Below are 26,255 nucleotides of genomic sequence, written 5' to 3'. Positions count from 1 at the left end.
CATATACCCATAAAAAATTCATTAATAAAACATATGTACAATTCATATACTGATGTGTGTAACAAGATTTACAAGAACGGCTGAAAAATGTACTCCTGATTAAGCCCTTTTGGGTGCATGGTGTCCAACTCGTATATCCATTTTAACTCACGCTTTTTTAATAAAAATTCTCTATCACCCCCCCGTGGAAGTACGGGGACATGATCAATGACCCTAAATTTGAACTGGCTGATGTTGTGTTTAGCCTCCAAAAAATGTCGCGATACAGGTGATTGTAGATTTTCCGTCCGAATTGTACTCTTGTGCTTCACCATACGTGATCTCACCTCCATAGTGGTTTCACCCACATACCCAAGGCCACATGGGCAGGTGATGAGGTAGATCACGTATGGTGAAGCACAAGTATATCTCCCCTGTATCTTGTAGCTATTGCCCCTGAGAGGATGCCGAAATTCGTCACCCCTCACCAAATTGTTACAACAACTACAGGCAAGGCATGGGAAGTTCCCCTTTCTAGGGGGTTTAAAGAAACTCTGGACGGCTGATTTGTGTGAAGCAAAGTGTGAGTGGACCAGTTGGTCACCTATGTTTCTACCTCTTCTATATGCATTTATAGGCTTATTTTTAAATTCAGGTATTACAGCCCCATCTAATGTCAGCAGTGGCCAATGTTTTTTGATAATGTTACCAACGGTTCCACTAAGACTATTAAAGGTACTGACAAACGGAATCCTGTCCATTGTCTGTTTCTTTAATTTAGGTGTCAAAAGATCTTGTTGTGGTATTGCCCTAGCTCGTATGGCAGCTTTTGTGATGATTGGTGCAGGGTATCCCCTATCTAGGAACCTCCTACACATCTCATCCAATCTTAAATCAATGGTTTGATAGTGTGCTATTCTTCGCACTCGTAAAAGTTGACTCCATGGTAGTGAGTCGTATGATATGTATTGGCTTGAGGAAGGTCTATTACGACCGAAACGTTGCCGTAATCTTTGTAATGGGGAAATAAATCTTGCATTTTTCTACATTGCTGAATGCTGCCAGTCATTATTTCCTTATTCCTGACTGCACCCTTGGAGCCTCTCTGGTTTAGGCTTCCTGACTGGCTTTTGCACACTGTTTTGCCTGGCTCTATGTGAGGATATATGCTGTGCTGCTGGGAACCTCTTTTTTCTAGGTAGTGACAGAATAGTGACAGGTGACATCAGATAGTGGTGACAGTAGTGACAGAATAGTGACCGGTGACATCAGATAGTGGTGACAGTAGTGACAGAATAGTGACCGGTGACATCAGATGGTGGTAACAGCAGTGACAGAATAGTGACCGGTGACATCAGTTAGTGGAGACAGTAGTGACAGAATAGTGACAGGTGACATCAGATAGTGGTGACAGTAGTGACAGAATAGTGACCGGTGACATAAGATAGTGGTGACAGTAGTGACAGAATAGTGACCGTTGACATCAGATAGTGGTGACGGTAGTGACAGGTGACATAAGATAGTGGTGATAGTAGTGACAGAATAGTGACCGGTGACATCAGATAGTGGTGACGGTAGTGACAGAATAGTGACCGGTGACATCAGATAGTGGTGACAGTAGTGACATAATAGTGACCGGTGACATCAGATAGTGGTGACAGTAGTGACAGAATAGTGACAGGTGACATCAGATAGTGGTGACAGTAGTGACAGAATAGTGACAGGTGACATCAGATAGTGGTGACATAATAGTGACCGGTGACATCAGACAGTTCTTCTATGAGCCAGATAATGGACAGAGTTATGTCGCTCAGCGACTGATCCCTTTGACCCAATATCCATGTGCGGGTTTGATTTGTGGAGAACGTGTGGGAGATCCGCAGAACATTCCGCCCATAGGGAAACATGGGCGTCCACAAATGATTTTAAGCATGCAGACTTGTATTGCGGACCCTTTGGTCCAGAAAACAAATCGCAGCATGCTCCATTTCTGTGCAGTTCCTGCAGAGACGGCTTCCATTGTAGTCAATAAAAACTGTTCAAATCCAAAACTACAGAGGTCAGCGTGAACACGGCCTGTCTGCCCAGGTACGCAAGGTGGGAGTCTGCTACAGGCTCCTGAAGGTCTGATCTGACCCGCTGATGGATATGAGGCTTTAGTGTTGCTCCCTACAATTTCTGCGTTCGCTCCGGACGTTCCGCAGGTTTTTCTCCTCTTCTACAACTTCTGACTTGCAGTGACTGTAATAAACAATGGCGCTGCTCTCCATAGACGGCGCTTCCCTGTGAACAACGTGCCGCCTTCTTCCTGTCACTGCAGAAAGCCCCTGAGCTGCCGTCTGTCTGAGATCCCTCAGTGGGCCCCTTCCTCACAGCCCCTATAGGACTCAGTGCCCAGTGCAGGGTTACAGTGATTAACCCTTAAACTCCTAATTGTCCCCCCCTGCTGTGTGAGGAGCACATGTCACCTCTCAGGCAGTGAAAGGGTTACAGCTGGTAACTTCCAGCAGCGACTCCCATCATCCACCAGGGGGCGCCGGCTTGTTCATGAGGACCCCATCATATGGCCTGCTGATGGCAGAAGGTCTCATAACCCTCCCTACCTCCACCGGGGTAGATGCTGGAATGGAGGGGCTCCTAGGAGGTCTGAGGACAGGAAGTCACATGATCTGCGGTCACATGACTGGAAGGGGAGGGGCTTATAAATGCAGTTCTGTGGAAAGAGAGGAAGAGGAGGCTGATGGGAGGGCTGTGAGTGGAATAGAGGAAGACTTGGTTTTGTTGCCACTAGGATTTCTCTTCCTCTGTATGAGGATGCTGCCCCCTCCTGGTTGGAGGCACCTGGTCCTTTACCCCCCAGGATATCTTTTCCTCTGTGTGAGAATGCTGCACCCTCCTGGTCAGATGGTCCCGGTCCTTCACCCCCCAGTATTTCTCTCTCTCTGTGTGAGGATGCTGCCCCCTCCTGGTCAGAGGGTCCTGGTCCTTCACCCCCCAGGATTCCTCTTCCTCTGTGTGAGGATGCTGCCCCCTCCTGGTCGGAGGGTCCTGGTCCTTCACCCCCAGGATTTAGTATCCTCCTGTGTCCTCAGTGTAGATCCGGCTGCAGTAAAGGACGCTTATCTAATATGCCTCCTGGTTAGAGGGTCCCTGTCCTTCACCCCCCAGGTTTTTTCTTCCTGTGTTTGAGGATGCTGCCCCCTCCTGGTCAGAGGGTCCCGGTCCTTCACCCCCCCAAGATTTCTCTTCCTCTGATAATGCTGTCCCCTCTTGGTCAGAGGGTCCCAGTCCTTTACCCCCTAGGATTCCTCTTCCTCTGTGTGAGGATGCTGCCCCCTCCTGGTCGGAGGGTCCCAGTCCTTCACCCCCCAGGATTCCTCTTCCTCTGTGTGAGGATGCTGCCCCCTCCTGGTCGGAGGGTCCCAGTCCTTCACCCCCCAGGATTCCTCTTCCTCTGTGTGAGGATGCTGCCCCCTCCTGGTCGGAGGGTCCCGGACCTTCACCCCCCAGGATTCCTCTTCCTCTGTGTGAGGATGCTGCCCCCTTCTGGTCGGAGGGTCCCGGTCCTTCACACCCCAGGATTCGTCTTCCTCTGTGTGAGGATGCTGCCCCCTCCTGGTCAGAGGGTCCGGGTCCTTCACCCCCAGGATTTAGTATCCTCCTGTGTCCTCAGTGTAGATCCGGCTGCAGTAAAGGACGCTTATCTAATATGCCTCCTGGTTAGAGGGTCCCTGTCCTTCACCCCCCAGGTTTTTTCTTCTTGTGTGTGAGGATGCTGCCCCCTCCTGGTCAGAGGGTCCCGGTCCTTCACCCCCCCAAGATTTCTCTTCCTCTGATAATGCTGTCCCCTCTTGGTCAGAGGGTCCCAGTCCTTTACCCCCTAGGATTCCTCTTCCTCTGTGTGAGGATGCTGCCCCCTCCTGGTCGGAGGGTCCCAGTCCTTCACCCCCCAGGATTCCTCTTCCTCTGTGTGAGGATGCTGCCCCCTCCTGGTCAGAGGGTCCCAGTCCTTCACCCCCCAGGATTCCTCTTCCTCTGTGTGAGGATGCTGCCCCCTCCTGGTCGGAGGGTCCCGGTCCTTCACCCCCCAGGATTCCTCTTCCTCTGTGTGAGGATGCTGCCCCCTCCTGGTCGGAGGGTCCCGGACCTTCACCCCCCAGGATTCCTCTTCCTCTGTGTGAGGATGCTGCCCCCTCCTGGTCAGAGGGTCCCGGTCCTTCACCCCCCAGGATTTAGTATCCCCCTGTGTCCTCAGTGTAGATCCGGCTGCAGTAAAGGACTCTTATCTAAGGGCCTTTTATACCAGCAGATACATCGCTGGTCGTTCAACCAGAAATCCTTCAGAATCGTTCCGTCTTTCACATTCGCCGTATAAGTGAGACGGAGCGACCGAGCGCTGATTAACCCTTTATACCTGCAGGAAATGAGCGAACAGTGAACGATTCTTGTTCTCCGTTCCATCGTCTCGCAGTCAGACTGGACGATTATCGCGCACTTTCTCTCGTTTGAACAACTTTTTGAAGCATTATCGCTTTGTCTACAATCACACTTTAGATGGCTTAAATACACATGCTCAGAACATGGAGAATAGTTCCCACCAGAGGGGTACAGATAGGGTCCCGTGGGCGCTGTCCTTACTGCAGGATTTTTAGAGCCTATTCGCACAAGCGTATTTGCACAGCACATACCTCATACACAATTTCCGCGCTCCGTACGCAGTGAATATAACCCATTGATTTATATGAGTATTTTGTGTTCCCATTTCCTTTGCACCTAAAAATCCACATCACGCTCCTGTCCGCTGCGCGGGAAAATAGCGCATACTTAACTATTTGAACTAATTGCAAATTGCAATCAATGGGAGCATGGTTGCGTGTTTCACAAGTCCGTTTTTCCAAGCATTTAAAATTCACACCTGCAAAAGATAGGACAGTATTTTAAAAAAACAACTACAGTCCGTTGTGAGAATTGCACCTGAATTATGTTTTTTCCGCAAAAGTGCAGGAGTTCCCACTGACTGCTATTGGAACCTTTAAAACACGCCACACGCAATGTGAATGAGTGCATAGACTCCTATGTGATCTCAAGCTCTTGCAAATACACGCAAGGTGTTTCCGATTTTCTTTTTGGGGCTGCCGTAATTGTGGCCATAGGGGCTGTGTGAATAGAGCCCTTAACCCCTTAGTGACCAAGCCTGTTTGCGCCTTAATGACCAGGCCAAATTTTGCAAATCTGACATGTGTCACTTTAGCATGGCAAAACACGAGAAAGGTTTTGCATATCCAAGCGATTCTGACATTGTTTTTTCGCCACATGTTGTACTTCATTTAGGCGGAAAAAATAGACCGATAGAATTTGTGTTTATTTATTAAAAGCGCCAAAATTGGGAAAATTTTGAAAAAAATCGTAATTTTTTCACATTTCCAACTGCAATATTTCAAAAATGTGCAAACATAATATAGAAATTTTTGCTAAGATATATATTTCCATCCATTTACTTTATTTTGGGCGCACATTGGAAAAACTTTCATTTTTTTTTAACCATTTAGGAGACGTACAAGTTTAACATTACTTTTCAGCATTTTGAGGAACACTTTGTTTTCCTACACCAAGCCAAGATTGGAAAGGCTCATAGGAGTCAAAATGATAGATACCCCCACAAGTGACCCCATTTTAAAAACTACACCCCTTAACGTATTCACTGAGGGGTGTCATGAGTATTTTAACCCTACTGTTTTTTTTCAGGAGTCAATGCAATTTAGAAGAGAAAAACTAAAATTTCATATTTTTGCAAATATGTCATTTTAAAGACAGGACTTTTTTCTATAGTACACATGAAAATGAGGATTTGCACCCCAGAATGGATACCCCTGTTTGTCCCATGCTCAGAAACATACCCATTGTGGCCCTAGTATTACGTCTGGATGCACAATGGGGCCCAAAATGAAAGGAGCAACCGGTGACTTTTGGAACAGAAATTTTGCTTGAATGAGATTTAGTCCCCATTGCCCACTTGTAGAGCCCTTAAGTGACCAAAACGATGGAGAACCCCCACAAGTGACCCCATTTTGAAAACTAGACCTCTTAATGAATTTATCTAGGGGTACAATGTCTTTTTTGACTTCACGGTTTTTGAATGAATCTAAGCCAAGCAGAAGGAAAAAAATTACGATTTTCATTTTTTTGGTAATTTTGTCATTTTAAAAGCTGTTTTTTTTGTACAGCACAGATATGAATAAAGACTTGCACCCCAAAATGGATACCCCTGTTTGTCCTGTTTTCAGAAATATACCCATTATGGCCCTAATCTTATGTCTGAATGCACAATGGGGCCAAAAATGAAAAGAGCAAGCAGTGACTTTTGGAACAGAAATTTTGCTTGAAGGAGACTTAGGCCCTATTGTACACTTGTAGAGCCCTTGAGTGACCAAAACGATGGAGAACCCCCACAAGTGACCCCATTTTGAAAACTAGACCCCTTAACGAATTTATCTAGGGGTACAATGTCTTTTTTGACTTCACGGTTTTTGAATGAATCTAAGCCAAGCAGAAGAAAAAAATTACGATTTTCATTTTTTGGTAATTCTGTCATTTTAAAAGCGATATTTTTTTTGTACAGCACATATATGAATGAAGACCTGCACCCCAAAATGGATACCCCTGTTTGTCCTTTGCTTAGAAACATACCCATTGTAGCCCCAATTTTCTTAGAGGGCGCATGGCTAGGCCTATAGTGTATGGAGCACCTGTTTGATTTTAGGGCGCAACTGAATAATTTACAGGCCCTATTGCACACTAGTAGAGATAATAAACTGCCAAAATAATAAAATGCCCCTCACAAGTGACCCAATTTTGACATAAAGACCCCTTAGCTAATTTATCTAGGGGTGTACTGGGCATTCTGATGCTACATTTTTATTTTTTAAAATAATTATAATGTGAGTGAAATATAAATGTGATTTCATTTTTTTCACCAAATTTGACACTTTTAGGACCGTTTTTTTTGTTTCAAGCAGGAAAAACTGGGGAGATGCACCCCAAATATTATAGCACTAGTTTTTCTGTCTTCAGCAATACCCCCGTTGTAGCCCCAATGTTCTTAGAGGGCGCATGGCTAGGCCTATAGTGTATGGAGCACCCGTTTGATTTTAGGGCGCAACTGAATAATTTACAGGCCCCATTGCACACTAGTAGAGATAATAAACTGCCAAAATAATAAAATGCCCCTCACAAGTGACCCAATTTTGACATCAAGACCCCTTAGCTAATTTATCTAGGGGTGTACTGGGCATTCTGACGCTGCATTTTTATTTTTTAAAATAATTATAATGTGAGTGAAATATAAATGTGATTTCATTTTTTTCACCAAATTTGACACTTTTAGGAAAGTTTTTTTTTGTTTCAAGCAGGAAAAACTGGGAAGACGGACTAATAAAAGTAAAACTGATTCCCTAAAAATTGGTTGTGGACCAATAGGACCGTATTGATGACTTTTTTACGAGTCCCATTAGTAAAATAAGTCCCAAAATTTTTTTTAGCTCAGGGACATCTACGGCGGTGGACAGCATGGAATAAACCGACGTGGGGTGCGTGCTCACGTATTGTCCAGCGTATATATTTGTCTGCTAGACAATTAACTGCAGCACATCGTCGGTAATAAATAAATTAAAAAATTATACGGGGTGAAATTTGCGACGTCCAGATTAACGCCTGGAGCCGCTAAAAATTCTGGGATGCGGGGTGCAAACAAACTTGCGGCACTCCATACAGTGGCGGGCGGCGCATAACTTGGCCCCGCTGCCCCAACGACTTCCTCTACCTCCATAGCGCTGGAGGCAGAGTTGTCACTCTCAAAAAAAACCTCCTCCTCCTCCGACTCGCTGGTAGCATCGCTACCGGAGCTTGACGCAGCGAGCAGCGCATACGCTTGCTCGGTGGTGTAGCGCCTACGCTCCATTTTATTAAAAAATTTTTTAATGGGGGTAAAAAAAAAAATAGCCCCCAAAAAAGTGGACAGGGATAAAATAGGGTAATAGGGGTATGAGGGAAGGTGAAGGCGGGTAATAACGGGGTTTTTTTTTCTTTTTTTAACTCGCTATATGGCACACAATTTTTCTCAGCTATCTCTCTCCTGTCACAAATCGCTCTGAGTGACAGGGGAGAGATACCAGGACTAATTGTGTGCCATATTTATTAAACAAAAAGACATGGATGGCTGTGATAGGTTTATCACAGCCACCCATGTCAGCAGGGACCAGTTACTTTGATCCCTGCAAGTTACTATGCCTAAGGCAACTTTTGCCTTAGGCTCTACTGCGCATGCGCCGCCATTTTGTTCGGCGCATGCGCAGTAGAGGGTAGTGCCCTGTGTTTTGGGGGGGCTTTTGGGGACCTTGGGGGAGCATTTTCATCTCCCCCCCATGGATCGGATCCATGAGGGGAGATGAAACTAAAACTTTTTTAGACTTTTTTCAACTTTTTTTTTGATCGCCGGTATCCGTTGGATACCGGCGATCGCATGCCCAGGAACCGCACTCCGCGGTCCCCGGTGACATCTCCTGTCTCCCGGCTACTGAAGGTAGCCGGGAGACAGGGGATTTTAAAATTTTGCGGCGCCTCTGCGCATGCACCGTCATTTTCCCCTTGGCACGCATGCGCAGAAGCCCATGGCGGCTCCAGATCACCGGAGACATCGTGGAGGATGGAGGTGAGTATTTTCAGCTGCCCTCATGGATCCAATCCATGAGGGCAGCTGAAACATTTACTTTTTTTTAACTTTTTTTCACTTTTTCGCGAAATGGCGATCGCGGTACCCGCGGTCCCCGCTGACATCTCCTGCCTCCCGGCTACCTACAGGAGCCGGGAGCCAGGAGATTTTAAATTTCCCGCGCGCCGGGCCTTCTGCGCATGCGGCTGACGTAATGCCGCCTGGCGCGCATGCGCAGAAGGACGGCTACGGGGCCCGGAGCATCGGGACAGCGGGGAGCAGTGTGGCGGACCTCGGTAAGTAGTTTCAGCTACCCCGATGGATCCGATCCATCAGGGCAGCTGAATATGTCACTTTTTTTGCATTTTTGTTTACTTTTTTGCGATCGGCACTATTCATTGGATCTCAATGCCGGGGGGGGGGGGGGGTCCGCACAACCCGGGATGACAGCTCCATGCTGTCGGCTATCTGCGGACACTGACAGCATGGAGCTGTCACGTCCACAGCCCGAGGGGCTTTATTCTCTGTAGGACGCATGTTTTTACGTCCTCAGAGAATAAAGCCCACTTCGGGAGGGCGTAAAAAGGCTATGGCCCGATCGTTAACGGGTTAATGAAGTTTTGCATTGCCAGCACCACTCATGGGGAAGACTCCTAGAAACATTTGTTTGTGCCTAAGGGCTGTTAGGGCTTGAGCTTGGATCTGTGGTTTTCTAGGTTTTCCCAGCAGCTCAGCATCACAGGTGTGGTTGATTGAGCTGGCTGGGTATAGTTTGCTCCAGTGAGCAAATCTCTCAGGTCTTTTGTTTATATATACCAGCTCCTTTGGCAGTGTATCCTAGTTTTCCTCTGTGGTGGGTCTGTTGTAGGCCTTCTGATCTATGCTGGCATGTTGCCTGTTCTATTTCTGTATATGTTTGTGTGTCTCTGTGCTGGGTCTGTTGTGGGCCTTCTTATTTGTCTGTGCTGGCATTGTCGTCAGTTGTGATAGTGTATCTGTAAGTCTGTGCTGCTTGGATCATTTACTATTAGGGCTAGTTAGGTCCTTAGGTTCCAGTATGTGGCTGTCCCTATGGGGGTGATCGCCCTGCTTGCAGGCCAGTATCCTGGGGTTAGTGGAGCTGTCTTATTAGAGTAAGGACTGTGAGACAACAAGGACCCTTGAAGTGGGCTTGTGGCTTAATTGACTTGGCCAATCCACAAACTAATTCCTTATACTTATTAGAACAATTTGTATATTTGTGCTGGTGAGCGTTTTGGGTGTTTGGGAGTCTGTCTTGCTTCTGTCTGTCTGCAAGTTTGTATCCGTCTCTCTGTTCTGAGTTCTGTCTGTATTCCTGTGTCTGAGTTCTGTCTATGTTGCTCAGTTCTGTCCCACTCTCTGAGTTCTGTAAATGCAGTCTAGAGTTCTGTCTGTATTCCTGAGTCTGTTCTGTAGTTCTGTTTATGCCTTCCCCGTTCTGTCCAGGACTCTGAGTTCTGTTTATGCAGTCTGAGTTCTATCTGTATTCCTGTATCTGAGTTTTTCCAAATTCCTGGCTGCAATCTTTCTATCTGAAGAGTCAGCTGCCAAGCACTCCAGGACAGGTCCCAGCGTGGTTGGTTGATCCAGTGGATCTACAATCCTTAAAAAGGGCATTACAATATATACATTTAGGAGTCATAATTCCCAGAAAAACCTTTAGCAGATTCATAATCTATCGTTAAACATTTTGGACAAAGTTCTAACCTTCCATGGAAGCGATCAACTTTCTGATAATCCACTTGGATTATTTCTGTCATATCTATTAGTAGCTGCTATGTGAATTTTGAAGTTATTTAGCTGATATTTAGCAGATGTTGTTCTATGAACCTCAGGTTTATTTTCTTAGTGTTTGGGTGATGCAGTTCTATAAACCTATGGATTCGTTTGTTGGTAAAACGTCACTGCAGTATGGTGAACTTAGTTGAGCTGTCTTCTTCTTCTGACTGCATCAAAAAATCTACCTCAATACAGAAACAAGACGGGGGAGTCGCCCACTCGACCTCTGAAATTCTAGAGGTCTTTCAAAAATATTACAAAAACTTATACGATATAGAAGGCAACACCAATATGACACGGGGAGAGGCGAAAAGGGGGATCGAGGAGTACTTAGATAACTACGCACCGGGCCCGGTGGAACCAGAGGAATCCACCAACATGGAGGAGGATTTCTCGAGTACAGAACTTGAAGGCCTGATAAAAGACCTTAAAACAGGGAAAAGCCCCGGCCCGGACGGGCTTACCACCAAATTTTATAAACTCTTCAGAGAAGAATTGTCCCCCATAATCCTGAAAGCCTTCAACGCTATAAACAGAGGGTGCCCCTTCCCGGATCAGGCGCTGCAAGCACACTTGGTCGTACTGCCAAAGCCAGGGAGAGATCCTATGGCATGCGGAAATTATAGACCCATTTCACTCCTAAATGTAGATTTAAAAATATTCGCGAAGTTGATAACAACCCGGCTACAACCCTGTATACCAAAGCTTATACATAGGGACCAGGTCGGATTCGTCCCAGGGAGGGAGGGAAGGGACAATATAATAAAATCCATGTCACTCATGTCGCAGGCCCGGAATGCGGGGTCCCCGCTCTGCCTCATGGCTATAGATGCGGAGAAGGCTTTTGATAGGGTCGGATGGAGATTCTTAGAAGCCACGTTGAGGAGAGTGGGGCTGGGACCCCGCATGAGGGATTGGATCATGGCCCTATACCAAAGGCCCTCAGCCAGAGTAAGGGTCAATGGGACTCTATCAGAAAACATCCCCATAAAAAATGGTATGAGGCAGGGTTGTCCTCTGTCACCATTCTTATACATTCTAACAATGGAATCCCTAGCTAATGCCATTAGAAAGAATGACTCAATTAGGGGCGTCAGAGTGGGACAGGCAGAATATAAACTTTCTCTATTTGCGGACGAGGTCCTCATATACCTGTCCAGTCCGAACGTGGGAGTCCCGGTCCTGTTGGGAGAGTTCGGCAGATTTAGTGAAGTGAGCAATTTTAAAATTAATCTACAGAAAACAGAAATGCTGAACATATCCCTTCCACGACAGGAGATGGAGACCTTGAAAGGGCAGTTCCCATTCAAATGGCAAGCTAACTCTATTATGTACCTGGGGGTTCAGCTCCCATCGGACCCGGCGGACGTGATCAAACTGAATTACAAACCGCTCATAACCAGTTTAGAAAAAGATCTAAACAATTGGAACCCGCTATTCCTGTCATGGGTGGGAAGAATTAACGCAATCAAGATGGATGCCCTTCCGAAATTTTTATACATCTGCCAGGCTTTCCCAGTTAAGCTAGCTAGGCCCTATCTGAGGCACATCCGCTCTTTAATCACAAAATTCATATGGCGAGGCCGTAGACCCAGATTAAAACTCAGCACACTGACTAGAGCTAAGGAGGGAGGAGGCCTGGGACTCCCAGACTTCTCATTATATTATAAGGCCAACATAGCCAATTGTGTTCTGAACCTCCTAAAACACAAAGAGTTCAAACTGTGGGTCGAGATCGAATATGAGCTGGACCCGAACTTAGCACAAGGTGCATTCTGGATACCGGGCAGCCTGATTAGAGGTTCACCTAACATATCCCCCTTACTAAGGCAACTGACGGAGGCTTGGTCAGACCCGCTGAGGGGATACCCACTGGCCTCGATCCCAGGCCCACTCACCCCACTGTTAGCAAACCCACAATTTAAGGCCTTCGAGCAGCGTAAATCCCTGCTGATCACTCCCACAAATACATCACCACGCCTGAGAGATGTGTGGGGACAGACGGGGCTGAGGCAACTAATAGAGCTCTTCCCAGAGGGGCGAGTTCCCCCGGGGGCGTGGATGGAATACCTGCAGATGAGGGGTTCACTGGACTCCCTGACGCCTGGACCAAAACCAACACAAGAACTCACAACCTTCGAAAAAATGTGCATGTCCACTGGCACAATCAGACACACAATCTCTCTGCTCTATAAGATGCTGTTGGGGTGGGGGATGGGGGACGCCCGCCCGGGATACATAGCGGCCTGGGAGGAAGAGCTGGGCAGAAGCTTCCCACCGGTGGCTTGGGAGAGGGCCCTCGCCCTGACACACAAAGGGTCGGTCTACTCCAAACTACAGGAACTAAATTACAAGATTGTGTCACGCTGGTACAGAACCCCAGAGCGGCTACACAGAATGTTCCCCCAGGTCACATCCAATTGCTGGAGATGCCCAAATGCAAGGGGAAATATGTCACACGTCTGGTGGGAATGCCCGCCAATAGCCGCACTGTGGGAAGATGTATCTGGGCTACACAAACGCCTCTGCAGAAAGGAAATACAACTTACACTAGAAATAGCAGTGTTATCCATGTTTCCGGGGTCCATTGCAGAAACCAAGAGGGGTCTGCTTCGCTTCTTCGTTCAGGCAGGTAGACAGGTCATACCAAGGTTTTGGCGGTCCACAGACCACCCCACCAGGAGACACTGGGTGGAGGCGGTCAATGAGCTGGCAAGGTATCAGGAAATGAGAGCGGAGGAAGACATGACTGTAGAAAAGTTCTACGCGGTTTGGCAGCCATGGCTCGACTTTAGGTCATCCCCAGAGGTGGCAGACTGGGTAAACCAGGGGACGGTGCCGCCCTAGATGCGTCACCGGTCATCCCGTGAGCAGGAAAGAGAGAAAGGGGAGACACCCATATACGGCGCCCGCAGCGACACCGCCCCCTGGCGAAGCCGACCAAACACCAGCACGCCCACACATAGGGCAATGCGAGTACCAATATTGATGTACGACAACAGCGCGTCACCTACCCATACCCCTACTTACCCTTCCCCCACAACCACCCTCTGTTTTGACTTCTGCCCTGCTTTTTCTGCTGACATCTCAGTACTAAACTGATACTTTCCTTTGTTATAAGTTTTCACCAGCTACGTAGACAAGTTTTAATAAAATAAAAATTACAAGGACAACACAATCCAAAAACAGGATACCAAATCATGCAACGAGCAGGAGAGAGCCAATGTTAGAAAGTATGCTAAACGGTATCCATTGTAATGCAACAAGAAATGTTTTGTGCATTTAACGTGATATGTCCTAATAAAAACATTTTGAACCAAAAAATCTACCTCAGTGCTTTCTAGCTGTTTTCCCAGAATTAGAAGTACTTTCAAGCTGAGCAATGGGGAGTGTGATTGACACAGCTTAATAACGCACGTGAACATGAGAATGTTCGTTAGAAAGATCTTGCGAAGTAAAACGCATTCTGTTTACTTGATTCCCTTCAACTCCAAACTTTCCATATAAATCTCCATTGTAATAGACTTAAAACACTGACCTAAAAATTTTCCCAGTTGCTACTAATTCGCACAAACCACCAAAAGTGTAAAGTTGCGACTAGAGATGAGCGAGCATGCTCGTCCAAGCTTGATGCTCGTTCGAGCATTAGCATACTCTAAGGTATTCGTTACTTGACCAAGCACCACGCAGTGCTCAAGAAAATTTCACCCTCCCCGCATGTTTAGCGGCTTTTTTGAGCCAAAGAACATGCAGGGAAGGCTTTGGCACCTCCTGCTATGAAGTGCCAACCCTGTGCACGTCTATAGCAGTGACTGGCTGGCCAGATCAGGTGACCTAGGAGCATAAAAACTCAGGTCACCTGATGCTCGCCTCACATGCAGGCTGGATTAGCTGAGGGACAGTGAGGTGCTGTGAATGAGGGAGAGTGGTAGTGTAGGTTAGAAGGAGCGTTTAGGCAGGGATCCATTTTTCAAGAACCCAACAGTCCTTTTTATGACTACAACTCCACTTTTGTGCATCAGCAGTTTGGCTGGCTGGGACCAGTAGTGTGCATAAAGCATTCACAAGCATTCCAGATGTATACTGCATATTGTTACTGGTTCTACTGCTACTGGTGTACACAGACTAGATAGGAAATAACTAAGCTCCAATTTATTTTTTTGGCTTAAAGCTTATGCCAAATCCCCGTGTGTGTGTCCTGTCGATCCACGCAATCTAACAAGACTGTATGCAGTTTACAGTGTCTATTTTGGGCTTAAAGCATATGCAAAATACCTCGCAGTTTGCATAGCATTTCGACGCAGTGCATTATACAACATGATGAAAACTAGGGATAAGGGTCGTGGACGTGGGCGTCCGAATGAGGGTGTGGGCAGAGGCCGAGGTCCTGGGTGGGGTGAAACAGTGTCTGCTGCTGAGGGAGAAGTAGAACACCGTGTATCTAGGCTCCCTAGCTTCATCTCACAGTTTACAGGTCCGCGTGGTAGACCATTATTAAAAGTAAAACAGTAATTTATCCACCACCCAGTCTTCAACGCAGTCCATTCACGCTGCCAAGGAATTGGACCTGTGAATCCTCACGCTGATCCTCCTTCCTCCTAGCCTGGTCACTCCAGGAAAAGGAGAGATTCAGAACAGGCATACTCACAGGAACTATTCTCAGGCCCCTTCCCTGAGTGGCAAACAATAGTTCATGAGCCACCTGAGGAGTTTGTTGTGGCCGATGCCCAAAATTTATACCTTTCACAGTCTCAGGGTGATGAGGGTGGGGACTTCCGAGTAGTGTCTCAAGAGGTATTTGATGATGATGAGACACAGTTGTCTGTCAGTGAGGTTGCTCTTAGGGCAGTAAGTCTGAAGGAGGAGCAGACTAACGATTGAGAGGAAGATCTGGAGGATGATGAGGTGACTGACCCAACCTGGGTTGGTAAGCCTACTGAAGACAGGGCTTCAGAGGGGGAGGCAAGTGCAGCACCAGAACAGGTTGGAATAGGCAGTGGGGTGGCCAGGGGGAGAAGCAGGGCCAGAGCAAGTAATCCCCCAGCTGTTCCCCACAGCACCTCCTCGCGGCAAGCTCACGTGCAGAGGGCTAGGTGTTCGAAGGTCTGAAGATTTTTTAATGAGAGCGCGGACAACCGACGAACAGTGGTGTGCAACCTGTGCCGCACCAAGATCAGCAGGGGAGCCACCACTACCAGCCTGACCACCAGCATGCGCAGGCATATGTTAGCTTAGCACCTGACGAGGTGGAACAAAGGCCATTCACCGACTGTGGGTCACACCGCTGCCTCTTCCCCTGTGTCACATGCTGGCACTGAGATGAAATCCCCCTAACAGGATGCAGGCACGAGCGTTTCCCGGCCTGCACCCACCCCTTCACCTGCACAGTCCTCCACTGCCTCCACCATTTTGTCCCAGCACAGCCTTCAGCTATCCATACCACAAACATTAGAGCGCAAGCGCAAATATGCAGCCATCCCCCCGCATGCACAATCGCTAAATGTGCATATCTCCAAACTGCTGAGCCTGGAGATGCTGCCATATAGGCTCATAGAAACTGAGGCTTTCCACAACCTCATGATGGAGGCCGAACCTTGCTACTTGGTCCCTAGTTGCCACTATTTTTCCCACTGTACCGTCACCGCCCTACACCAGCACGTGGCACGAAATATCAACCGTGCCCTCACCAACGCAGTTACTGGAAAGGTCCACTTAACCACCGACACGTGGACAAGTGCTGGCGGGCAGGGAAACTATATCTCCCTGAAGGCACATTGTCTTACCTGGTGTAGGCTAAGACCGAGTCTGACCCTGGGTCCGCTCACATGCTACCCACACCGAGGTTTGCGGGTCCTACCTCAGTCATGGTTTCTCCGGCTTATTATGCCACCTCCTCTACGCCCCTCCTCCTCCACCTCTCAATGACCATCTGTGAGCATGTCGCCTTCAGTTGGTAACTCGAGGAGCTGCAGAACTGCCATGGGGAAGAGTCATCAGGCCGTGCTTCAACCCCTGAGCTTAAGTGGCAAGAAGCACACCACCCAAGAGCTGTTACAGGGTTTGACGGAGCAGACAGATCTGTGGCTTTTGCCGCTGAACCTCAAACCAGCCATGGTCGTGTGTAACAATGGGTGTAATCTGGTGGCGGCTCCGCAGCTTGGCAAACTAACACATGTGCCATGCCTGGGCCACGTGTTCAATCTGGTGGTTCAACGCTTTCTTAAAAACTACCCTAATTTATCTGAGCTGCTCAGCAGGGTGCGTCGCATGTGCGCACATTTCAGAAAGTCCACCACAGATGCTGCCACCCTCAGGACACTGAAACACCGCTTCCAGCTGCTATTGCACCGACTGTTGTGCAACGTGCACACGCGCTGGAATTCAACTTTGCACATGTTGGTCAGGGTTTACGAGCAGTGTGGAGCCATTGTTGAATACCAGCTGCAACATGCCCGTCGGAGTGGTAGTCAGCCTCTGCAGTTCCTCACAGAGAAGTGGGCATGGATGTCTGACATCTGTCAGGTGTTAGGAAACTTTGAGGAGTCAACACAAATAGTGAGCGGCGATGCCGCCATTATCAGCGTAACCATCCCGCTGCTCTGCCTGCTGAAAAGGTCGCTGCTAAGCATTAAGGCCAACACTTTGTAGATAGAACAGGAGATGGGGGATGACAATACGTCGCTTGATAGCCAGACCACGCTCAGGTCTGTTTCTCAGCGCGTATTGGAGGAGGAGGAGGGGGAAGAGACTGCTGCCCACACTGCAGAGGGTACCCATGCTACTTCCTTTACATCTCTTCAGTGTGTATGGGCTGAAGAGGAGGAGGAGGAGGAGACTGAGAGTCATCCTCCTAGTGAGGACAGCGATGTGTTGCATACTGGACTCTGGCACACTATGGCTGACTTCATGTTAAGCTGCCTTTCCCATGACCCTCGCGTTAAACGTATTCTGGCCAACACGGATTACTGGGTGTTCACCCTTCTCAACCCACGGTATAAGGAGAACCTTCCACTCTCATTCCCAAAGAGGAAAGGGGTACGAGAGTGATGCAATACCACAAGGCCCTGGTGGAAAAGCTGATACTAAAGTTCCCATCTGACAACGCTAGCGGTAGAGGACGTAGTTCAGTGGGCCAACTAGCAGGGGAGACGAGGGGAACAGGCAGCATATCCAGCGCAGGCAGAGGAACACTCCCCAAGGCCTTTGCCAGTTTTATGGAACTCCAGCCAGACTGTGTCACCACTCAGGGAACAGTGTAAAAAGATGGTGAGGGAGTACATAGCCGACCGTACCAACGTCCTCCGTGATCCTTCTGCTCCATACAACTATTGGGTGTCAAAGCTGGACACGTGGCACGAACTTGCGCTGTACGCCTTTGAAGTGGTGGCCTGACCTGCTGCTATCGTGTTATCAGAGTGGGTGTTTAGTGCTGCGCCAACAGGCTTACACTTATTAAGATGAACAAACCCTGGATTTCCCCAGATTTCTCTTCTCCATCGGCGGAAAGCAGCTTAATATAAAGTATCTCTAAGCTGGAACTGGAGAACAATGCACCCTCTATCACCCCAAAAAAAGGGTAGAAGTAGCTTGGTCTATCCTTCTCTGATCTTCCTCCTCCTCCTTGTTCTCCTCCTGCTAAATCAGCATGTCAGCACGCTGAACAGCCAATTCTTCAGAGGGCCAAAAGACTCTGTAAATGTTTTTTCCTGAAGGCTGCCTCCAGGCTCTGTCAAAACAATTTTTTCTGAGGGCTGCCTCCAGGTTCTCGTCCCCAATTTTGAAGAGGTTCACCACTAGAGTTTAGCAAACGTGCTGGTTCAAGCTTCATACGTCCACAGAGTCCACAAATGTATCCCATCGCAGTGTCTAGCTATCTGACACCGAGACAGAATGAATTGTCCTGGTTTCACCACTCTAATTTCTTCATAGTACATGCTATCTTTCCCTGGGGAACTGGTTAAAAAGCCCCTCGGGGAGAGGCAGGGGCTGGGACAGGCAGTAGCTTGCCCGTCAGTGGACCACCACCTGGATCACATTAAGCAAGTACAAGCTCTGTTAAAATAATATTTCAGGGGTTCACCACTCTGGGTAAACAAATCTTTCAGGGGTACAGCTATACTCTTGTTACACAAGTCTTTCAGGGGTACGCCTATACTCTTGGTACACAAATTTTTCAGTGGTTCGCCTATACTCTTGGTAAAGCAATTGTTTTAGGGGTTCACCTATACTCTTGGTAAACAAATACCCTGCACTCTCACTCAACAAATATTTCAGGTTCTCACCTGCAATCTTGGTAAAACACATTTCTTCTTTTTAAAATGGGTTGTTTTATTAAAAATGTAGAAGTACTTGCCTCTGAGTCCCCCCTATGCTGGCATTTGTGGCTAATGAAATGCTGTGACGGAGGTGGCATGGGATTGCACTTACAATCATACATTAATTTGTCTGCGATTTGTCAGCTATGAAGCACAATTTTAAAGGGGTCACACGGCGTACGGAAACGTATACCAGCGCGGTGTCCATCTTTGGCCACAAATTTCTTCACAGTTCATGCTGTCTTTCCCTGGGGCACTGGTTTAAGAGCTCCTCATGAAGGGGCAGGGGATGGGACAGGCGGTAGCTTGCCTGTCAGTGGACCGCCACCTGAATCCCATTAAGCAAGTACGAGTTGTCGCTGAAAAAATCTTTCAGGGGTTCTGCACTATTGGTAAACAAATCTTTCAGGGGTTCACCTGCACCTGGTTGTTGGATTGTGGAGATGTGTAGAAGTACTAGCATCTGAGTCCCCTTTATGCCCACATTTGCTCATGAAATTTTGTGATGGAGGTGGCAAGGGATTAGAATTATGATCACACGTTAATTTATTAGTAATTTTCATTAGCATTGTGGGCTATCGCCCACAATTTCAAAGAGGGTTGCTGCCAGGTCCTTTTCCTCCTCCTCCAATACACACTTATAAATAGACATGAGGGTGGTGTGGCTATCAAGCGGCTGTGTGGCATGAGGACAGCTGGACGCTGCGCTGGGAAAAATTTCAGTACGCTGTGGCCTACTGAGTAGTCGAAGGGGTGCGCCTTACCCCGCCTGGGATGGGGAAAGCTGGACGCTGTGCTGGGAAAAATTTCAGGACTGCGTGGACACAGGCTCGTGCCTGCGTCCTGGGAGGGATTGAACCGCAATGCCAGTATGTAACACAGGAGAAGAGGCAGTGGTGTCAGGCAATGATTGGCCTTTGATCCACCTAGTGTGGTGCTTATTTAAGATGTGCCAGCGCATGTGCTTTACTGATTATGGTCTGGCTCAATAAAATTGTTAAGGGGGTGACGACCATGCTCTTGCCCACAATTTGGCTTAATAGTGCGACCTAGGAGCCTCAGATGCATACATGCATGCTGCCCCTGCTGTTCCCTATCCATTTCTGTGGTGTTTTTATCACTTTCTGATGTTTTCAGGTGAATCACACACCCTCCCCTATGCAAAGCATGGGTCAGCTTGAAAAATGCTCGAGTCTCCCGTTGACTTTAATAGGGTTTATTACTCGGAACGAGCTCTCAAGCATTCCAAAAAGCTCGACTCGGGTATCGAGCACCCGAGCATTTTGGTGCTCGCTCATCTCTAGTTGCAACATATCAGCAAAATAGTCAGCAGAACTGTTAAAATGGTAAAATCATCCCAATGATTCCTAGAAGATGCCCTCCATTAATTGCATATATAATGCCTTAGAATTCCAGTATTACAAAACATTATTACCTGTCATGGTAAAACTGACATTCAATCTATTACAGCATGCTTCTAGCTGACTTGGGGGTAGGGGGGGCTTTGTCAGGCCTGTGGCTGCCATTGGAGCTCCTTATAATCACCCAACAGAATTCTGATGGTCTGCCAGACAGGCTGTCTTACTATTGAGGTGACTCAGTATCTATGGGAGCGTGTGGCAAAAAGTAAGCTTAGTGAATTAGGAAAAGCGCTGAGACTGCAGTACCTGGGGGAATGAGCAAACACCTATTCACGCTCTACCTGAAAGTGCCAATTTCTTTTAGGACATGAGAATGCATAGCTTTGAGGGTAAGGCTTCCATGCTCACTAAATTTGCATCCGCACTATGTATTTCCATTTTAGGAGCTCATAACAAATGCTAAAAACAGCATTTGTTCTGAATTTTAGGCTAAAATGTGTGAAAATTAGACCACTTTTCTGCGTTTCGCAAAGTTTCTGCTCATTTCCAGCATTATAGGAGTTAAGAAAAGCATAGTCAATGAGCAGACTCCTACATAATAATGTCAGACACCAAGATATGGATGCTGATTTTATGCTGGTAATCTGGTCTTACCCAGGAAACCACATCTATTGTTTGGAGCACTGTTTAGACAAAATCATCAAATTCTGTGTCTGTTAAATATGGGCATCGTCCATTCTCTCTGTTCCCTGAGCTTATATTCACTCTTTCAGCACTTCTAGAGTTAATAGCTTCTGTTCTCCTGTTCAGCTGATGCTCCTTTTCTAATCACCATTCTATAAAGCTGCCCTGGGCCTTTCAGACCTTGCTGCAGTGTTGTTAAGAGTTTGTTCCCTTCACTTCAGTTACCTTGCGTTCTGCTTGTGTTCTTTGTTCATGTACTCTGTATTCTGTTATTCCCATTGTCTTCTCTGTTTAGCCTTGTCAACTCATTCCTTCTTTGTTTCTGTACTCCCTATTATTGTTCTGTCTTCTCAGTGGGATTGCCTGTCTATATTTGGTATGTGTTATATATACACACCTGTTTGGGATTATGGAGTGATTCATTTTGGTGTGTCTTGTATCCTGATTTGTGACCGCGTTCCTTGTTTGTTATTTCAGTGCTGTCCGTGTATGTGTAAGGTAGCTTGAAAAAGGGCCTCTTGGGACCAAAATGTAGCCTGCCTTTTTTAAGAATAACCTTGGAGAAATAAAGATTATGGTGTTTTAATGAAAACCCTGATGTGCTGGCATCTTTCTTATTTGTACCTGGTTGTTCTGTCTTTGTGCTATAGGTGTTCTGGCCCACCAGGGTAAGTCAGCACCAAGATGAAGACTGTGGGATTATCCTTATCGGGATGAATGCTCCGCTTATAGGCAGGAGTTTCCCTCTCCTAGTTATCAGCTTAGGGCAAGATACCTTCCCTAGTTTCCATCCGTATACGGGGCTGTTTATCTGGTATCTTACCTCCTACACTGGAGTTTGCTGTCAGCCGTGCTGGATCGGATCTTCACCTACCCGGTAAGTTGACACAGTGGTTCCACAGTCCTTACACCTGTTTGGAGTTTCTATTGGGTTTTCCTGAAGAGGAGCAGTGGCATCGTACCTGTATAAAATTATATAAAGCTCTTGATTTGTAGTAATCGACCTCAACAATCCATCCACTGGCTATACAGAGATAGAAATGGCGATAATATATAATTAACACATACTGCCTGAATAACAAATCACAACAGTTCATTCAAAACCATTCATTCAATGCTTTTTTTTTACATTATATTTATTAAAAGTGGTTAATCCTCCCTCTCAGGCAGACAAAAACCCTTACTACGTGAGTCTTACTGGATTACGGAGGTGTGCGCCCGGGTTCTGTTAGGCTTGAATTCTCAGTAAGATCTTATGTATTTCTTTTAGTAATATCTACCCAATTTGCAAATGTATGCACCCAGATATGGACTATTATGTCGCACCAGCTTTCCCAAGTTGCCACTTATGTATAAAACTCTTGGCTCTCTTGAAATCTGGTGTGTTAAGGACGCATCTGAGTGTGAAACACATAAGGGGGTTATTTTATTAGGCTATGTGTCCCAAGTTTTATAGTCATGTGTAAATAAAGTCATATATTTTACACTGAAGTTGTAAAATCTTTTCCATTTGATCACAGCTGTATATTACTGTGTGCGACTCTTTCTAGTATATGAGACTATAGTGATGAGATGGATGGCAGACTCCCTTGCTGAGCTCAGTGCTGTAATATGGCTCTTACCATTATCATCTATGAAAAGATCTTTTTCAAAACAAAAAATGCCCTAACATATGTCACAAAGTTCCCCTCACTACTTATACACATAATGGATACCAGCTCTCCCTCATCTCCATCAGATAAGGAAACATCATGTAACGGAAGAAGACAGATCGGTCCAAATACAAACATGTAAGTTATACAAGTAAACTTTTATCAACAGTTCGAAATAAGTATCAATGTTAAATATTCCATGTACACGAGTGATATAAAGGTGGGTTATCTGAACTCTATTTGTGTTTGGATAACAGATGTTTATCAGTAATTACATACATTTCTTATTTATCATTTAGTGCCTAAATTGCTTCCATTTTCTTATGTATGACATGTCACATTATTTTTTACCTTTTTTCCTATGATTTGACAAAACAGCTTTAAAAAAATGTCTTCTCTCCTTTGTGAACTTTTTGATGTTGCAAAAGATATGATTTCAGAGTAAAACATTTCCCGCATTCTGAACAAGAAATTGGCTTCTCCCCTGTGTGATTTATCTGATGTCTAACAAGGTCTGATTTCACTCCAAAGCATTTCAAACATTCTGAACAAAAAAACAGATTATCGGCTGTGTGAATTCTCTGGTGTGTAACAAGCGTTGATTTCATTGTAAAACATTTCCCACATTCTGAACAAGAAAACGGCTTCTCTCCTGTGTGAATTCTCTTATGTGTAACAAGAGTTGATCGATCTGTAAAACATTTCCCACATTCTGTACAAGAGAATGGCTTCTCTCCGGTGTGAATTCTCCTATGTGTAACAAGAGTTGATCTATCTGTAAAGCATTTCCCACATTCTGTACAAGAAAATGGCTTCTCTCCTGTGTGAAGTCTCTGATGTGTAACAAGGTCTGATTTCCCTCTAAAACATTTCCCGCAATCTGTACATGAAAATGGTTTCTCCCCTGTGTGAATTCTCTGATGTGCAACAAGATTTGATTTTTCTGTAAAATATTTCCCACATTCTGAACAACAAAACGGCTTCTCTCCTGTGTGAAGTCTCTTATGTTTAACAAGTTCTGGTTTTGTTATAAAACATTTCTCACATTCTGAACAAGAAAACGGCTTCTCCCCTGTGTGACTTCTCTGATGTGTAACAAGGACTGATTTCGCTACAAAACATTTTCCACATTCTGAACAAGAAAATGGCTTCTCTCCTGTGTGACTTCTCTGATGTGTAACAAGATGAGATTTCCAAGTAAAACATTTACCACATTCTGAACATGAAAATGACTTCTCCGTGTGAGTTCTCTGATGTCTAACTAGATGTGATTTAGCATGGTAACATTTTGCACATTCTTTACATGAATAGGTCTTCTCCCTTGTGTGAGCTCCTTGCTGTTCTTCCCTTCTGTGACATTTATTCATCTTATCAGTCTGTGATGGATCAGAAGATGGGACCTGCATAATAGGATCAGATGATGGATCTTTACTGTGAAGGGCAGAGGGGATATCTGGGATATTGGCAGTTTCTTCATATATTTCTTGTGTGATAACACAATCCTCTGCTTTACAATCCTTAGATATCATATGTCTCTCTGAGCTGCAGGTTCTATCATCTGCCAAGAATAAAGCCAGTATTATTCTTTAATACTATAAACCTTAAAAATGATACTGATATTTTATAACATTTCTATGCAAATAACAAATCATATAACAAAATGTAATCATCATCTAAGGGTACTTTTATACAAGCTGACAGTCGGTAGAGTAATGTGAAGGCTATAAGGCTAAAACTTATATATATATTTCATCCTGTCTCCTATGAACATCTTTGATATACGCTTGTACACTCATGTGTTGTTTGCATGACAAGATTGCATTGTTACAGGAATTAGAAATAGAGAATAGTACTTAGCAAAAGTATATATCTTACATTCTTCCTTATCTTCTGTTACACTCTTCAAAAGTCAGTGTGCAATAGTGTCTAGTGAAGACAATGCCTTTGTGTTTAACTGCTATCTATGTAAAAGCACATGACTGGCTGAAATGACCACTCTCCTTTAAAAATACTATATAAAGAAAGATGTTTTGTAATAAAGGACAGGTGACAAGAGTCACTTCACATGGAGCACGAGAGGTCGCAGGTTCAAGTCCTGACACCTGTCTCCCTCTTCCAGGATGGCAACTTGACATCCCAGGAGTCTGCAGGTTTCAAAGGGAAATGTGAAAAACTGTGTGCACTTTTAGGCTGCCTGCGAGCTTCAATCAAAATGGCACCTGGCTGTGATCAGGAACAGTCCGATGAGTTTTTGGCCAAGTTTGGAAGAGGATACGTGAGCCTTCACGTTCTTCAGGATGGCAACCGGACATCCCAGGAGTTTGCAGGTTTCAAAGGGACCTGTGAAAAACTCGGTGCACTTTCAGTCTGCCCGGGAGCTTCAATCAAAATGGCACCTGGCTGTGATCAGGAACAATGCAATGAATTTTTGACCATGTTTGGGAAAGGATACATGACCCTTCGGATTCTTGGTTAATAACCACACCTTTTCTCAAACCTGAAAGGTAGGGGCAGCTTGGCAATGTTTGTCCGTCGCTTTCTTGTAGGCATCTTGGGCTTCCTGTAAAGTCTTTAACTCTTTCTGAGTCTCAACGCCATCAGTCTGTGGGTCACAGTCAGGACAGGAGTATTGATAGGGAGGCCCGAAAAAAAAACAGGAAGTATATCGTAATTGGCGTAGAACGGACTGTGGGAGGTTAAACTGTGTTTGGCATTGTTGTAGGTGAACTGAACCCCTCTGTCACAGACCACATAATCAAAAATTCCATGTAATTGGAATGCTTCCTGGATCACCAATTCCATGATGGGGATGAAATGGATCATCTTGGTAAATGGGTCCACTACAACAAGGATGATAGTAATTTCCTTTCAAGAGGGGCAGATCTACTATGAAGTCCATAGATATAGATCTCCATGGCCTTACTGGGACTGGAAGTGTTTGCACAAAAACAAAAGGGTGAGTCTGTGGTATCTTGTTTCAAGCACTTGTGTCGTAAAAGGTGACATACCTCTTCACATGCTCATCCAGTCAGACCATCTGATGGAACAAAGCAAGAGTGCCAAGGTTTTTGTGACCCCAAGATGACTGGCAAACTTGGAATCATGGCACAGTCTAAGGACTTCGAGTCAACCAGCATCAGGAACATATAGTTAGTCTTTTTGTTTCCAAAGTTCATTCTTGAAAGAAAGCTGCACCTCCTTAGAAGGTTGATTAGGAAAGGGTTGTTTTTGAACCCTTCTTTCACCATTGTTAGTAGATCTTCTGAGTGCAGAATACCCAGAAATTTTCGAGGGGACAGAATAGTGCAGTCCGTGTTTGACCTTCCCTTCTGGTTCAGTACAATTCCTGGACAAAGCATCCACCATGCCATTTCTGGAATACGACCTGTATGATTCGATACGATAAAGTTGAGCCTGGAGAAAAACAAGGCCCATTGTGCTTGTCTTGCCGATAACATCTTGACTGTACAGATAATTTCTTATGGTCAGTAAGTGCTGTTACTGGGTGATGAGCTCCTTCCAGGAGGTGTCGCCACTCTGTAAAAGCAACCCTATTGGCTAAAAGCTCCTTCTTCACAACGTTATAGTTTTTCTCTGCGAGTGATAAAGTATAATACAGAAATGCACAAGGATGTAGTTGCATCTTCTCTGCGGCTCGTTGTGACAAGATAGCTCAAACAGCAGAATCGGAGGTGTCTATCTCAAAGACAAAGGGCAAATTCCGGGTTTGGGTGGACCAACACTTGTGCAGAAGTGA

General features: G+C 45.9%; 1 protein-coding gene across 1 annotated transcript in view; it reads right to left on the bottom strand.

Annotated features, from left to right (window-relative positions):
- The window catches only part of LOC136627344 (zinc finger protein 345-like), a 501,744-nt gene that overhangs the window by 34,379 nt on the left and 441,110 nt on the right, over nucleotides 1-26,255 (bottom strand). The window contains exon 17 of the mRNA XM_066602359.1: nucleotides 23,008-23,746. Coding sequence (XP_066458456.1) covers nucleotides 23,008-23,746 — 739 coding nt within the window. The remainder of the gene's footprint in view (nucleotides 1-23,007; nucleotides 23,747-26,255) is intronic.

Source organism: Eleutherodactylus coqui, chromosome 5, assembly GCF_035609145.1.
Source record: "Eleutherodactylus coqui strain aEleCoq1 chromosome 5, aEleCoq1.hap1, whole genome shotgun sequence".
In the NCBI taxonomy this organism is placed as follows: Eukaryota; Metazoa; Chordata; class Amphibia; order Anura; family Eleutherodactylidae; genus Eleutherodactylus; species Eleutherodactylus coqui.
Note: the sequence above shows the minus strand (reverse complement) of the source record. Positions and strands in the feature narration are given on the sequence as shown.